Raw genomic sequence first — 16,877 nt, 5'->3', positions numbered from 1 at the left:
GCTGATGGCTTCAACAAAGGTTGCATTGTATGTTGGTGGTCTGTATACCAGAACACATTTTAGGGGGTTAATTATCAGGTGAATGATTAGGGATTTGCAGTTTTTGATGTTTAGTGGTTCAACTGTTTTGTTTTTAGGTGTTCCTTGTATGCTACCGCCAGTCCTTCTCCTGTTGTGTGTTTCCTATTTGCTTGTGACCACTTGAAGTTATCAGGGATGCAGTTATGCAGTGTGATTTTGTAATTTTCACCAAGCCATGTTTTGGTTATGAATAAGATGTCGATAACCCTGTTGGACAGGAGGCCAAAGATCTCTGTAGCATGTTTGGACATTGATCTAGCATTAATTAGGCTGCAATGGATCTGTTTTAGTGGTTGGGATTGTTTCTTTTTTTTTTGTCCTGTAGTTGTTCTGTTGAAGTTGTTCTGTGATGATGTCATAAATTGGTTAGAGGCCTGTGTAGTCAACTTCCTCGCTTGTTAGATTGCTTCTTGTGTTGATTAGTTCTTCCGATTTTTCATCTTCTGTGTTTTGATGCGGTTGCTTTCGCTACCCTTGGGTTTTTGTGATATACGGGGTGAAGGCGTTGGTTTCGTTCCTTTCTCTTCTCTGGAATTCTCTTATTTTTTGGAGGGTTCTCGCCATGCATGGAGATGCCGTTGGTGTTGAGGTGTTGCGTGGTGAAGCATTTCAAAGGTACAAAGTCATGTATAGGGATTTCCGCTTGTCATGGTGTTTGTTCTGTTTGCTGGAGTGATTTCAGGGGTGTGTCCTGTATTTGTGGCCATTTTTGCTGGTATAGGGCGTGTATCTGCGTGGATTGTTCCTTTTTCCATTTCTCTCTGTCGGTGTCCAGCTCTGCGTCAGGGTATCTTGCGGTTCTTTGTGGTTGGAAGGTTTTGAAATGTGGGTTACAGGGGCTGTAGCCCGCCTGCAGGACCTTGTATATTTTGGATGGTGTTGATTCTTATCCTCTTCTGTCTTATCAATTGGTTATGATCCGGAGGTGGTAGTGAATGTTGACCTTGTATGCTTTGTGTGGTGTTGATTCTTATTCTCTTGCACTGTGATAGTAAAGTGAACTTCTGCAGGCTTCTGTCTTGTATAGTGGTTGTCATACAGAGGTGGTGGTGAATATTGAGGCTGCTGGTGTGGGTTGGCTGAGGTATCTGCATAAGAATGAGTTGCAGATGTTGGAGTGGTTCCGGATTGGGTTGTTCTATGCTGCGGGTAGTTAGCTCAGGGTTCCGGGTGGTAGGGCAATCAGTGGATTAATTTCCTGGTCTTCCTCCGTCCGTGGGTGGAGGCTCTAAGCAGGGTTGTGCCTGTATACTAATCTTTGGTGGAGAGTAGCGCAGTAAGTATGAACTGTGGGTTTCCTGAGTTGTAGGATGGATTTGTATTTAACTGGGGCGGTGACTTTGCTGTAGGTAGTTGTTTTCAGCAGTTAGCTGGGTGAACCAGGACAGTGAGAGAACTCGGGTTTCAAGGTGAGCTGTATAAATATAGGTTTGATATTCTGTATACTGGTGGAGGTAGTTCTAGGTAATTCGGTACAACCCAATATGCTAAGGGAGAAACACCTGGATATGAGATTCCTGTATAGTGTGGGAGAGGCTTAGGTTTCACAATACAATACCATAGGCGGATTGGGGGAGACAGTAAGATTTGAGGTTCCTGTATAGTGGGAGAGAGGCCTAGGTTCCACAATAAAATACAATAGGCGGATATGGGGAGAAATCTAGGTTTGATATTCCTGTATTTTGGGAGAATAGACTTGGTTTCACCCTACAATACAGTAGGTTGATAATGGGTGGAAACCTAGATTTGACGCTCCTATATAGTGGGCTGAAGGCCTGGGTTTCACCCTAGTTGTGACGCAGGCCAATCCCCACAACTCTGTCTTGATATGACACACGCCAGTACCACATTTCTGTCTAGATTCAGCGCAGTGCTAACCCTCACAGTTCTGTCCAGCTATGACGCGGGCCCACTGCCTCAAATCTATATAAGTGTGACGTAAGCCGCCTTGACAATTCTGTCTAGATGAGACACATGCCAGTGTCACAACTTTGTCTACATTTGACATAAACTGATCTTCACAATTCTGTCTTGTTATGAAGCGCGCTAGTATTGCAATTCTGACTGGTTGTGAGGTAATGCTAATTCTCACAATTCTGTCTAGATGTCATGCAATGCACATTTTTCACAGTTCTATCTAGAAGTGATGAAAGTTGACCTTCACAATTCTGTCCAGATGTGATGCAGGCTAATCTTTACAGTGCAGTTTTCATATTACGCTGGCTAGTCTTACAATTCTGTCTAGATGTGACACTGGCTAATCTCCACTTTCAGGCCTAGTGTGAAATGGGGCTATCTGGCATAGTCTGGTTGAGTGCAAAGTGGGTTATCTAAAAGCAATATATGGCAGGCTTAACACAGTCTATCTAGATACAATATATGGTTGGCTTAACACAGTCTATGCAGATGCAATATATGGCTAAGGGGCATAGTCTATTTAGATGCAATATATGCTAAGGGGCACAATCTAGCTAGATGCAATATATGGCTGGTTTAACACAGTCTATCTAGAAGCAATATATGGCTAAGGGGCACAGTCTACCTAGATGCAATATATGCTCAAGGGGCACAGTCTAACTGGATGCAGTATATGGCTAAGGGCACAGTCTATCTACATGCAATATATGGCTATGGGGCACCGTCTATCTAGATGCTATATTTGGCTATAGGAAAAGGGGGATACCCTGCCTCTTCCAAAGGCACCCCACTCCCAATCCTCGAGGACCCTCCACCGAGGTGATCCTCCATCATGTCTCCACCCCCAGGGTCAGGATTCAAGAGTGATGGCCATTCCCTGGCCAGCTGCGCAGAGGATCCAAGGGGAGTAGGAGTGAGGATACCCTCATGTTTCTCATAACACATACCTAAAAAACACATACAGTCAGACAAAAGAGGTTCAAACAGGGTTGAACAAAACCACAAACTACTAACAAGCTCCTCTGAAACTCGGTAAACTGACAAAGAGCACCCCAATATATGTCCAATTCATGTGCCTGTCGACTCTAGTTTGACAGCCAAACAAAACCCACAAAAGAAGCAGGAAGAAAGCTGGGCCTTATTCTGACCCTCAAACCATGTTTAGAATGGCTCAAGACCTGTCATTGGCTTGACAAAATCCTGTCTTGAATCTCGGACCCTACCTTTGGATGGCTGGGCTCAAACCCAATCTTGAGTCCCTAGGTGGAGCTCAACCCATGAGAATCCTGCAGTGCCATTTAACCATACCAGATTAGTTAGATGATATCTTCATGATTTGTTCAAGTAACAAAAAACTACTATGTCTCTTTGTTCGCACCCTCAAGCAGCTATCTTGGCTTTACTGTCTGATCTACCAGTCATAACACATTACTGAATGCCTCCACTCACATTAAACTCTCTTTCAAACATTGTTTTCTTTACTCTCCTGGTCAAGCACACAGCAAATAAACCCGCACAGCTGTCTTTATACCTGGCAGAGATACAAAGATAGGTTTTAACCGAGAATAAAACAAAGAATTTGTAACTAAGAAACAGAGAAATTGCTATTCCCCAGTAGACCACCAAATGGCATATTTACAATAAAACTGACAGAATTCCAATATCAACTCTTTTTAACACAAAAGCAACACATATTAAATGTATTATCAACTAATATATGTACACTTTGATGCCACACTATGAGCCTTATTTTCCAAGACTCCAAAGCGCAAAAAGTGGAGCAAAAGACGGATGTAAAGACTGCGGGGGTCATTATGACTCTGGCGCCGCCGGAGTAATTTTTTTTCCGGTGCACGGCAATGGGGACTTACCTGGGCATTACGGCCCTGGCAATCCCGGTAATTGCCCATTGCTGGGTGCCAGAAAATATTACTACCTATTCCCATTCGAGTCCCATTGGACTCAATGGGTACGGGGAGGACGGATGCACCAGCACCATTAATGAATGGTGCCGGTGCATCCGTCAAGGTCTGCGAGCGGGTCGAAAGGCACCCGATCGCATGAATCGTAGTTTGCCGGTCTGGAAACAATGGTATCGGCAATCTTACCGGTACCGTTGTTTCCAGACCGGCAAACTTGTAATGAGGCCCTATGGCTCGATTGATATTAGATTATGCACTCATGGGCATGTTTGTGGTATTTGGAGGTGCAGTAAGGGCAGGGGAAAGAATAACCATAGGCCTCATTACAAGGTCAGCGGTAACCCACTGGTGCCACCGGCGGGTTGAAGCTGACCCCGAAACACTGTTTCTGGTGCCCGACTTCCCGGTGCCACTGGGACATTACAAGTCGCGGTGGCGCAGGAAGTCAGGTGTTGGACTCCAAGGGAATGGGGACTCGGAAGCACCAGCACCATTGCTAACAGTGCTGGTGCTCATGTGACAACTCTGCCTGCAGGGGCCATTGCGCCCGCAGGTTCAGACCTGCTGGGTGCATCGGCCCCTGCAGGCAGACTTGTAGTGTGGCGGCCCAGATATAGGGTGCCGGTAAGCTTACTGACACCGACCCCTTTTATGCCATTAATCCCCGCTCCCCCTTCAGAAACTGCATGGTTTTTCATCTTTCATGCTTGTGAAAAATCAATGACTTCATATTCATCCATTCTAAATTAGCAGAACGAGGGCCTTTAATGAGGGTCCCCGGGCCGATAACACCCGATCCGGCACATAGAGGGTGTTAAGACTATTAGCACCGCGGGTTTCCGATCCGGAAACCTGGGGTGTTAGGAAAAATATATTTATCCTCCAAGGAACGGACCGCTGCACACGACTCGTTCTGTTCCTCGAATGAAAATACTGGCACAAGATGGCCACCATGGATCTGGAAGGCAGAGCTCCACATAAGGAGCCCCTCTTCCATTTTCATGGTGGCTTTCAATGGGCGATGCAATGAAGCTGCGGTGGCGGGAGTCGCTACCACCACAATCCGGTAAGTGGGGCGGGAGAGGGCTGTTGTGGTTTCTAATAAAATGAAGGGAACGGGAGGGTGGGAAGAAGATGGTGCTTTGGGACAGAGAAGCAGCCATGGAACGTGGTCTGAAATCAGCAGTTTCAGCCCACGATCCAAGGAACCTGATTTGCTGCTTCCCCAACCCCAGGTGCTAATATAGCATTAACTACCCATTCCATAGGCTATACGTGGGGTAACGGCCTGGCAGCCTGAATTAATGGCCTGAGCGAAGCAGGGGCATTTAACGAGGGGTCTGCAATGTTATGCTGCGATACAGGCTGTGGAACAGGTAGTTAACACTTTTAGCTCTCTGGGTTACCAAAACGGTAACCCATGGTGTTAAAAATGTATGAAAATACTGCTGAGATCAGTTTCAGCCCACAATCTGAAGAACCTGATTGGCTGCGCCTCCAGCCTCGGGTGCTAATTGTTTTTCCGTTGCGTTTTTCTTTCAATATTTTGCATGCTCTCTGTGCTCTTTCAATTAGTAGCTAAATGTGTCTGTGGTATTCCTTTCAACACATGCCGTGGAAGCTTTTATGGGTCACTCTTCAACATTTGCACAGTGAGCCACCATGCTCAGTCGACAGGCCTGTTGATCTTGGCATATGCAGACCTTCTCTATATCCTTCCATTGGGTGTAAGTACTGTACACAGGTATCAGTGCAGAATTATATTGCAAATGGGGCTTTCTCATCATACTTCATTTGACATAGGAAGTTATTATCTGAGAGTATTGTGCCAAAGTCTACGTTAAGCTTTACCAAATAGTGTTGTGTGCTGTGGGGTTAGGGCAATGTCTAGGGGCTGTGTGGACCTCCCTGTTGGTTGACACCACAGATATAGGCCAACTGCCCCTTCAACCTTCTTTTCTAGATCCAGGAACCATGCCATTAACATGACTTTTCCTCCCAACATTTGACGAACTAATTATACTATCAAGTATATCGTGCCTTGAAACACCTGTGTATAGGCGTGTTATAAATGCCATATCATATCAAGTAGGGTGATACACAAATCATGAAGCAGCAATCATTGTGGCATGATCGGCAATGCAACTCTCATGTGCCACCACCACTTTATGATGGCCAATTTTGGCACTGTTCTGCGGCCTTGCTGCATCAACATTTCTTTCCATAATCAAGGATGAATCCCCTCTGCATCCAATTGGATGCATTTATTGGGTTTAATGGCCTTGAGTAATGGTGATTGCCAAAGCTGCCCTTTTGATCTGTCTGACATGTTCCTCTGGTAGGAGGTATTCTACATTCTGTATTTTGTCTGCTTCACCTGGGGGCCAGAATAGGCAGTAGTCTGAGTTATCTTTACCCTTCTGACATCATAGAGTGGCATTGTATTCTTGCAGCTCTATTTCACAGAATGCCAGGAGTCTTGGTGCTGTGTCTTGCATGAGTGGGACCAAAAGCCTATGGTCCATGACCACCTTAATGCGATGGGCAGAAATGTATAGGTTAACCTGATGGCCGCTCCAGAAGATTGCAATGTCTCTGGTCCATTTTTGTTCATTTGCTGATAGCGTCTGCTGGCATATACTATGAGAAGAATGCTGTGCTTACTTTTTTTCTACAATAGGGCAGCTTATTGACCACGCCACTTCAATATGCAAGCAGTGCTGAGCCACCGTATTGTGTACAGGTTGTGGGTCAACCGTCATTCTCTGAGTATTGTTATGGAGGCCTCATTTTGTAATGCCAGTGGAGCAGGGTGTCCTCACTGGAAGTTGCCATTTGTTGTGGGTTTACGCGGGATCCCTCGCTTAGGGTTATAGTGTTGACAGGACCATGTGTTTAAAATGACACAATAAATAACGACAAACATTTTTAGTGACACTTAAATAATAGAAATAAAATCACTTTTTTAATTTAAGGGGGGTCCCCACCAAACCCCCCATTTCCCTTGCTTTACTGACCCCTCATTACACCCACCCTTTTTATCCCTTACCCCATCCCCACATATAGTTTTATTCAAAATGTCGACATTGTTTTCGTTATTTGTGTTTCACTGAAAGTGTTTGGCCCTCATTACGACCCTGGCGGATTTTTTCCGCCATCGACGGACTTTCCGGCCATGGCGTAAAGTCCGTTTACGCCATGGCGGATGGTGGACTTACCGCCCCATTCCGAGGTCGGCGGGGCGGTAAGTCCCCATTGACCCATTTACCCTTCCCCATTCCCATTTCGGCCCCATAGGGTATAATGGGAGTGGGGAAGGAGTTAATTACGCCACCGTAAATTACGGTGGCGTAATTAACACCAAGGTCCCATAGCGCCATGGATTTTTACGCCCGCAAAAAGCGGGCGGAAAAATGACCATGGCGCTATGGGAACTCGTAGTTGGCGGTAAGGGGTCGGCGCAGCTAACGCTGGCGCAAACCCCTTACCGCCAGGGTCCTAATGAGGCCCTTTGTCGTTACGAATTTTTCGTTATTAACACTTTATACATAATAAAGAATGCACATGCATATGCACGCGCACACACATACACACACACACACACACACACACACACACTCTCTCTCTCTCTCTCTCGCTCTTTCTCTCACTCTCTATCCCTTTATCTCACTTGATAACTAATCTGGCAGTGACCAGTTAGCAGCATAAGTGCATTTATTTTCTTTTATGTGATGCTACATGTCACAGCATCAATTAAGATCTTGAGCCTGCTTGTCAAGTAACTACTGAAGATAATGGATTGAAATCAATCTTCAGTACCTTTCACTGTAAAACCTGTACGCAGTGTGGCAAGCTAAGACATGTATAGCTTTGCCTCCTATGGTTCCTCTCAATATTTGCCATTTTTTGTTTCTGTTGCATCTCTAGTGAAATAATCTCTTCTTAAATGTTTCAGAATTATGCCTGATGGAGTAGATATCGTTCTGGATTGTTTATGTGGGGAAAATACAGGAAAAGGTCTTGGCCTCCTGAAGCCACTTGGAACATATATATTATATGGTGAGTGCCAAAATATTTGGACATTTAGAATGCATGAAAAGGTGGCATTTTATTTCTCATCACTAGCAAAGAGTATAGTATAAGTATTTAAGTTTATCCATTCCAAGCTGCAGCTTCTAGTGCTGTCCTGTGATCATGAATTGTGTGGTTGGCTGTACAAATACTGTGATGAAGTATGTTTGAAGCGTGCTGCAATATTTCTATGCTGTTATATTCAGGAAAGAATGAATTGGAGTGCTGACATTTGTAAAATAACTTTGATTAGCATAATGATGTATCTCCTCTCTAAAGGAAATTTGTTGTGTCACTGCCACTATTGTTCTTGAAAACATCTTACTGAAGTAGAACACCTGGTTATTGACATCCATATCTGTCTGAGGGTGCAACATCCGTTTATCCCAAGATCCCTCTATCAGTTTTAAAATCCCATGGTGAAATAAAGAATACACAATGCAGATATTATTTCAAGTATTTCCAGTTGCACCTTTTCAGGCACTTTAAAAAAGGCATACAGCTAATACATAGAAATGTGCCACGTTTTAGTTTGGGTTATTAGGTGGCGCTTAAGCACCACTTATAAGCCAGAGCAAATGTGTTGGCATACATATAGGAGGGAGATGGCATGTGAGGAGGGACACACACATTGCGGTTATTGTTTGGTTATTTACTCACCCATAAACTGATCAGGGTCATACTTATCCCTACGACAATTCCCACTCACTACCTGCCCAACCCCGCCCAAAACACATCACCTGGCATCTCTTCCAGAAAGCTCTCTCAAGCATTAACATTAAACATTAGCATGTCAGGGTTATCTCTAAGTAGTCTGCTGAGAGTGAATGGCCTAATTGCAGCTGTAAATGGCTACTGGCGTAATTATAATGACATAACCTCTGCCACGTACTAAAGTCATTATTAAAGTCCAGATTTGTCTTTAGGTATTAGATGGACATTTTCCAGATACTTAAACAAAATATGGGGTAGAGAGCCCTCTTTTTTGTTCTCGAGGAGCCAGTGGCATGAGTCATGTCATGAGGGATTATGTGAATATATATGTGAAAAGGACATGGGCAACCTCTATCTTCTACACCGGCAGATAAGAGTACTGCACATCACAACTACGGATAACTTAGTTAGTCTGTATTCTTCATAAAGCAGATAATCACTTCTTGTTAACAATAAAAACAGTTTTATTTCTCATCATACACTACAAAAAACTTGTTCTCTGGTTTTACACTATAACATAAACACATTTGTTTTGTGAGGTTTGGTCAAGGAAGGGCAAAGTTATAGGAGGGGTCCTAACGTTTTTTTTTTTTTCTCCATAGACTGAATAAATAAAAACTTTGCTCACGCCTACAGCCCACACCGCTGGATGGATTTTCACCAAATTTGCGGCAGGAGCAGTGGCTTGTTCCCGAAAGCGTGCTTTTGTAAATTTGGTGGAAATCCGTCCAGTCGTGTTTTTTAAAAACAACCAAAAAGTAGGTCCAAAATAATTAGTGATATATGTGTCTGGTCCGCAGACACACTTCCCTGTTCACTCCGTGGACAGGACTACGATTGGCTAGTGGGTTGTCGTCATGTCCGCGGACAAGCAACGTGTTCACTGATTGGTTGGAGTGAGGCGTGAGGTGCGTCACATTTTCTTGATGCGCACACCATGTTGAATTTGCGGATATCCATGGACAGCGCAGCGTGGAACAGAACAGAAATCTAATTTTGGGGAGTGTGTTGGTGTGGAAGCATGGCTGTAGAGGGTGGGGAAGTGAGAGATGGCTCAATTGCTGTATTTGTTTAGGTGGAAGAAGGCCGTGATGTGATCGCAGTGTCCGCGGTCACATCGGTTGTCCGCGGACATACTAAACACTGGCCACACTACTGGGTGTTTTACTATGCTTGATGTATTGGTTTTGGGTAGTTTGTAGAGTATTGAGTGAAGAGGGTATTTATTAGAGTTTGTGCATTGACTGTAATTATTATTTTAGGATGTTAATTGAAGTGGATAGGTCTTGAGGTAGTTGTGTTATGTTTTTGGGTTGTGGTCAGCGGGCAGTTGTTTGCATGGGTGTGTTATTCTGTGGTGGTTGTGACTCCAATCATTGTATACTTACTGTTTGCTTTGTTGAATCTGTATGCAGTTTTTTTGCTCAACCACTGCAGCATAACACACCCATGCAAGCAAACATTGTGGGTTGGGGTCAGTGGTCAGGTGTTTCTTTGCATGGGTGTGTTATGCTGCAGTGGTTGTGGCCAGGGCCTAGAGCCTTGGGTGCATGGCCAAAGGCTGTAGGCCGGAGGCCATGCATCCAAGACTCTAGGCCCTGGCCTCAACACACCCATGCAAGCAAACATTTTGGGTTGTGGTCAGTGGCCAGTTGTTTGCTTGTATAGGTGTGTTATGTTGCAGTGGTTGTGACTCCAATCCTTGTATACTTACTGCTTGCTTTGTTGAGGTTGTATGCCGTTTTTTGCGTGGTATTGGAAAATGGAGCAGACATTGTTTTTTCATTCTCTTTGATAAAATAAAAGATCACATGTTAGTGTAGGTAGTTTGTAATGAGTTATTGCATTGCATAGCAGACATTTCTGTACTTTGTCAAACCTCATAGTTAGTACTTTACAAGTACTAAGCTTCAAACCAGTGTACTGTGCAATTTGTTCAGTTCCTGTGTTTGTTCGTATAACCATTGGGTCTGTGGGATAAAAAAAAAATCCATGCGGGATAAAAAAAAAACTCTCTACGTTATGGTACAATCTTTTTCAGTGGTTGATTTCAGTAGGAGGAATTGAATAGGTGTATGTTTTTTGCTTTAGAAGTAGTGGTACTATTGTTGCAGTTAGATACCAGTTGGCGTATTCTTATTGTTTATTTCTTGTTGCATTTTAGCGGTATTCATTTATCTGTTTGGTTGTTGCAGAATTTTGGGGCAGTTAGATACCTGTTAGCGTATTCTAACTGTTGATAGTTTTAAAGTTGTTGAGGGTATTTTTATACGTAATAAGTGTTGCAGGGTTTCCTTAGTAAAAAGTATATTGCAGTTTTCTGGTTGTAGTTAGATACCAGTTGGCGTATTCTAATTGTTTATTTCTTGTTGCATTTCATCAGTATTCATTTATCTATTTGGTTGTTGCAGAATTTTGGGGCAGTTAGATACATGTTGGCGTATTCTAACTGTTGATCGTTTTGAAGTTGTTGATGATATTTTTATACGTAATAAGTGTTGTAGGGTTTCCTTAGTAAAATGTATATTGCAGTTTTCTGGTTGTAGTTAGATACCAGTTGGCATATTCTAACTGTTTATAGTTTTTCACTGTTTGCTAGCTGTTGTCTTATTCTATTAGTTTATGGATTTAAAGTTTATTGTGGACATTTTGTAGATGTTTATACTCAGATTAGTGAATACATTTTGGTTTTAAGAATATTAAGTAAGCGTTTACAAGATTTGCTGGTAATCTCTGTTTTAGAGTAATGGAAGTATTGTTACATTCAAACCATTTACATTTCTTTTTTATGTATGCAGTGTAGTGACCTGCATTGGTTGTGGCTCCTGTGTGGTAGATTATGCCTACTGTTGTGAAAGTTTTCTCGCCAAGTGATACTTGTCCACGTGTGAATCCAGTCAGCTTGCAATTGTTTTTGGTACCATCTGCATTGTAACGCAAAAAAACATTACTATTATGTATTCATTATGTGACTGTATTGTAAGGTGGAACGACTATCAGAATTGTAAGTAGTACATAACATGCCATGGTTTGCATAGTGTACAAGCTGCTGAAATGGAATTAATTCACAGTTAGGTATGGATACATATACAAAGCATTCATTAGGGACTTGCTCCTGTGCTACATGGATGCAGAGAGTGCATGTATATTTCCACATGTATGAAATCTGGAAGACTTAATTTTTAGATATGTTTTTGTTTTCTGGTACTTGTAGTAAGTACATTAGAAATTCTTGTGGATCTTCTTGTGTGTTTATAGTGAATCTGACCATTCCAGCACAGTAGTGCAATTCCTACCTTATTCCAGAAACACTGTAAGTGTTGTCAGGATTGTTGGTTGCATTTCTGTGAAGGACTAACATTTGCAAACATAATTTTCTGTCCCGTTTAAGTAAATGTTTTCAACAATTGGTGGCAATTGAATGGAATATTCATTGCTACATTTGCATAGCAATTTACACCAGTTTATTGGAAAATTTGAATGGACCAGAAAGTTCTGTGTCTGAGTCATTTGAGTGCACATTTTTTCTTTGAAGAGGTAGTTCCTTTTGGTGGTGGTAATTGATGAAGTACCAGCTGCTTTTAATTTCTTTGGAGGTAATTGTTGTGAGATCCTGTATAATTTGAGTCTGAACTAGGTTTTTTTTTACAAAGCTTTGCTTTTTGAGGAACAGGGTAGGTTTTCAGATGGGGTGCGTAGAGTGCACGTAGTCTTGTGTATTCTACAATGCAAGGAATATCAGCATTTACTTTACTTGCATCAAAGTTGACTAGAAATAGTCCTCCAAATGTACGTAGGCATGACAGTGCTACATAGCTCATACCTTCTTTAAACACTGTGCTACCAATATCTATCAATGCTTGATCTAGGGGAAGACCTTATGATTTATGACCAATCTCCATTCCATAGCCTGCTCTGTCCAGAGCAGGCGCACGTGGGAGTGCACCAGCAAAACTGAGTAACGAAAAAGGGGCATTTTAGCACACTTGTTCATGGCAGAGTCTGCAGACTGCAAGCAGAAAATATTGCCCACAATGCAGGCCTAAACTGGGAGGCAAATATTTTTTGAACATTTAAAAAAAAAAGAAGCCCTAAAACTGTCTAATCTATCCCCTCCCTCACATAGAAAACCCAAAAACATTTTATAATGGGAGGTAAAGCACATATAGGTATTGGTGTAGACAATTATTTGCAGTGTCCATCATATGTATCACCCTACACTTGACTCATCTGGAGCTATGTTGCATGGGGTGTTGTGGACAAGGACTGGGTAGCATCTTTCGTGGATGCCAACATTGCATCCTGGGCACCAATGGTGTGATCTTTTTTGTCCACCAAGCTTACCTCTGTCAGAACATATGACACAGTCCCCTTCTTTCTATGCAGGCAAAATAGCAAACCCATGCTCATTTGATGATGGGGCAAGCACTGGAGTTGTTGCTGAGGGTTCAGAGGACGTTCCCTCCTGAGACAAGCAGAGAGCCTCTATGATTGTAACTACAAAGCTGTGCCTGCTTAGGAGTTGGCTGTGTTCTGTATTAATTTTGTAAAGCTCATGGGCGTTCCTTATGGAAATGTCTATGAAGTTACGCCATATCTTCGACCAATACTTATGTGTTGGACTCCATGAGGTGAACTCATATTTTTCTGTCGCTTACATCAACCCCACCCATTCCTTTGTAATAGTCAAGAATGATTTGGGGTTTTATGGATGAATGGCCACATCTAGTATGCACGGGAACATCACTTGCCAGACTGGCACTGGACAGCTACAGCACAGGCTTTCAGTGGCTTTTTTTTTCTCTAAAGGCACATGCCAACAATTTACCTTTTTTTGCATATATTTTCTTCCCCCCGGCTGTAACTTAGCCCTGGTTATCTCAGGTGGCAATCCCTTAGATTTGACCCTCACTGTGCCTGTTAGAAGGGTTGTGGTCAATAAAAGATCTGCAGCAAGGCCGACACTGGAGCAATAAATGTAGGTCATTAAGTGATATCCCTTATTAAGTAAGTCACAAGACTTTAATAGGCTTTTGACCTTTTTATATACAAATCCATGTTCACACCCTGTTGTTTTATCCCTGCCTGCATACAGGTCAAAGTGCAAAATATAGCAGTTTCTGCTGTCACAGGCCTCAAATTCTTTAATTTTAATCTTCTTTAGTCCCGAACCTGGCACGTCTTTTGTTGGACATGTAGTGTATATAGGCGACCTTATTCTTCATGCTAATCATGGACTCATCAATGGAAAGCACCAGGTGCTCTCTCATCAATGGTGAGCACCTGTCGTGGCACATACTATTTCTTTTTATGCACGGTTCAGAGAGTCCAATACTGGACACACCTTATACCAGAGATCCTCTCCCCGTGCCTTTGCAGTGGCATTGTCATTTCGGTAGTACGTCCGTGTGACAATGAGATATTGCCACAATGGCATGACTTGGCCAAAGAAAGGTGTGGCCTGAGAAGGGTGTGTAAGGTCCCAGTACATTTTTCTAGAAAGGCCAATCAATTTTTTTAGAAGTGCCATAGTCAGCCCTCCATTCACACACCGGCACAGCTGTGAATGAGGATGAATTTGGATCCACTTTGCCTTTGCTGCTAATAGACCCCTTGTATATTTGTTTGTCTCCTGCACTATGCGGAGTAGCAGGTCCATTGTGAGGAACAAGTTAAAATATACAATAGGAGGGGAATTTCTGAGTGGAAGACTGTGACACCCTGGGTTCCTGACACTGAATTCTACTCCATTGCTGTATGGATCTGCGCCAGGCAAAACCTTACCCCAATAGGCTTCACAAACATTTTCTTGTGACAGTCCCTCCTCCCCAGAGTCATCATTGCACTCATCCTTAGTGGAACTATCGTCTCCACTGCTGGTCACTGGCGGCCCCTCAGACTCGAACTCAATATCATTCTCCCCTTCTGAGCTAATGCCTCTGCCATCAGCTCAAAGAAAGTATCCGGATTGTCAATTCTAAATTTTTTGGCAGCCTTTTCTTTCCCCTAAATTAACCAGTCAAAATGTTTTCAGAATTTTTAATAATGTGGTCAAATTGTGGGACTCTCAGTGGATTTGGTTATTTTATTGAAGAATATCTCTACTTTCTTTGAAAAGTGAAAAAAACAGAGCTGAATGGTGTATGGGATTTCAATCAGGCACACACCACATTCTCTCCCAGCATGTAATGTGCAAATGAAACCCTTATTTATTTGTTCAATATAAGTTCAATATTCTGAATGATATACCACTCATATCACACCCTTCTGCAAATACCCCCCAGGTAACACTGAACCAGGAATCAGGCTAGTTTGCAAAGGTAAATATTTATTTATTTATTTAATATTTAAATCACACATAGGTTTAATATAGATATATCTGGGGCAGCAATTACCCTAAGGGTGACAAGATAATTCAGAAATAAGCAAAGCAATTGAATTCACTAATAAGGAGGAAAAATAGAAACACCGGGAAAAAGAACAGTTTGTTTTGCACACAGATAGCGTTTAGGTTAATGTTCCCCCCTGCAAAGTTTTGTTTAAATACAAATGAGCAATCCTACACCAATGTGAGTAATCAGCAGGTTTTCAGGAATGAAATACAATGTCTAGAGTTATAGACAATGCTCCCTCCCACACAAGAGAGAAAACCTTATTTTGGCAAATGACACTTTGGAATGACAGGTGAAAAATGGCTTGGTGAAATACTGCAAAATGGTCAAACTACTAAAATGGAGACACATTCTAAAGAAAGCTACACTAATCAGGTCCTAACCTACATGGGCTATGACATAAACAACAATGCACACTTGAGACTAGGATGGGATGGAAAGAGGCACTTTGAAATGGTCTAAAGACACGTGTACTTTAGCTGAAATTGCAAATTCGCGGCAAACTTTTACTATGCGATATTGAAGAAGAACCGGTCAAATACAATCATGTGGTTTTTATTTGTAGCTAAGGATGTTAGGTATCAGTGAGAGTTGAAATCTCGTTTCTATCTTTAAAACTGAGGGAGTTATAGAGGTTTTAGTGAGAGGTGTTTTTTGAAATAAAGACGCAAATTTGGACTAGAACTTCAGTTTCAAACCAAGAAATATGGATTATGCTTTTACTCAAGACTAGAGCATTCAGATTAGACAACCAGGTTGGGACGAAGTAAGTTCTGAGACTGATTCATGACTTCAGTAACAGATCCCCAGCGCCTTCCCCGGCGCAACCAGTCCAAACACTTGAAATGGGATTTATGGATAAGCATTACACAAATAAAATGACCATGAAATATCGCTTTTAGCAAATAGACAGAATAGGATAGCACTAAAGATTTTGACACTGTTACTGGTTATGAAAGTAAGGATAGATCAGAGATTAGGGTGGAACAAGATAAGGTAAGCTATACAATAGTTCTCTAGCATCCTGTTAATACTCACAATCCAATGGGATTCAAGATATTTGGACTGCCACAGGTCTGGTCAATTAGATCGGGTCTATCCGGGAAGGACAGCACATCAGGTGGGAAAGGAACAGCTAGGCCGGTCGCCGGAACTGCACGGGATCTGCCTTTGTTGTTTCTGGATATTTCAGATCAGCAGGATGGCAAGTTCATCAGGCAAGCATTTATGGTAGCAAGCCAGATAGTTTCAGGATGCTTTCCCCCGCCACAGCGCTTCACAGGGTTGTGAGGATCAGTTGAGGATTGAGGCCTAGCTGAAAATGGTTCAGCTACTGCTTGGCCTGGTGGTTGGCATCTGGTACTAGAAGGATGTTGAAGGCTGCATGTTGAATGCTGGATCAGAGTGCTTCGCTGGAATCAGAAGAGAGAGTGTGTGTGTTGTCAGATGTCCCGATTTATCCTGTCAAATGACATAACCAAATGGGTGTATGGGCCGGCTTAACTAAACTGCCCCTGTGACATGGGATTGGATCAGAGCCTCATCTCCACCTTGCATCCGGGTTATTGGATCAAAGACGGCTGATGTCAGGTTTATGGTTTGATTTTTACGATACTTAGAAACCTCCCTGTAACGCTCACCTGATTCCCGTAGAGGCGCCGGTCTTGACTTGGCGTATACCGTATCTTCAAAGGTGATGTGTAACACACGGCTGGCTCTTTGGGCTGGACCTCTGTGCACTGTATGTCTGACTCGAAGGGTAAGATGTCTGCAGATAGAA

General features: G+C 42.7%; 1 protein-coding gene across 1 annotated transcript in view; it reads left to right on the top strand.

Annotated features, from left to right (window-relative positions):
* VAT1L (vesicle amine transport 1 like) overlaps positions 1-16,877 on the top strand; it is a 1,329,730-nt gene that overhangs the window by 755,991 nt on the left and 556,862 nt on the right. The window contains exon 5 of the mRNA XM_069652882.1: positions 7,876-7,979. Coding sequence (XP_069508983.1) covers positions 7,876-7,979 — 104 coding nt within the window. The remainder of the gene's footprint in view (positions 1-7,875; positions 7,980-16,877) is intronic.

The sequence above is a fragment of the Ambystoma mexicanum genome, chromosome 1p, assembly GCF_040938575.1.
Source record: "Ambystoma mexicanum isolate Mex_15411 chromosome 1p, UKY_AmexF1_1, whole genome shotgun sequence".
NCBI classification, from domain to species: Eukaryota; Metazoa; Chordata; class Amphibia; order Caudata; family Ambystomatidae; genus Ambystoma; species Ambystoma mexicanum.
Note: the sequence above shows the minus strand (reverse complement) of the source record. Positions and strands in the feature narration are given on the sequence as shown.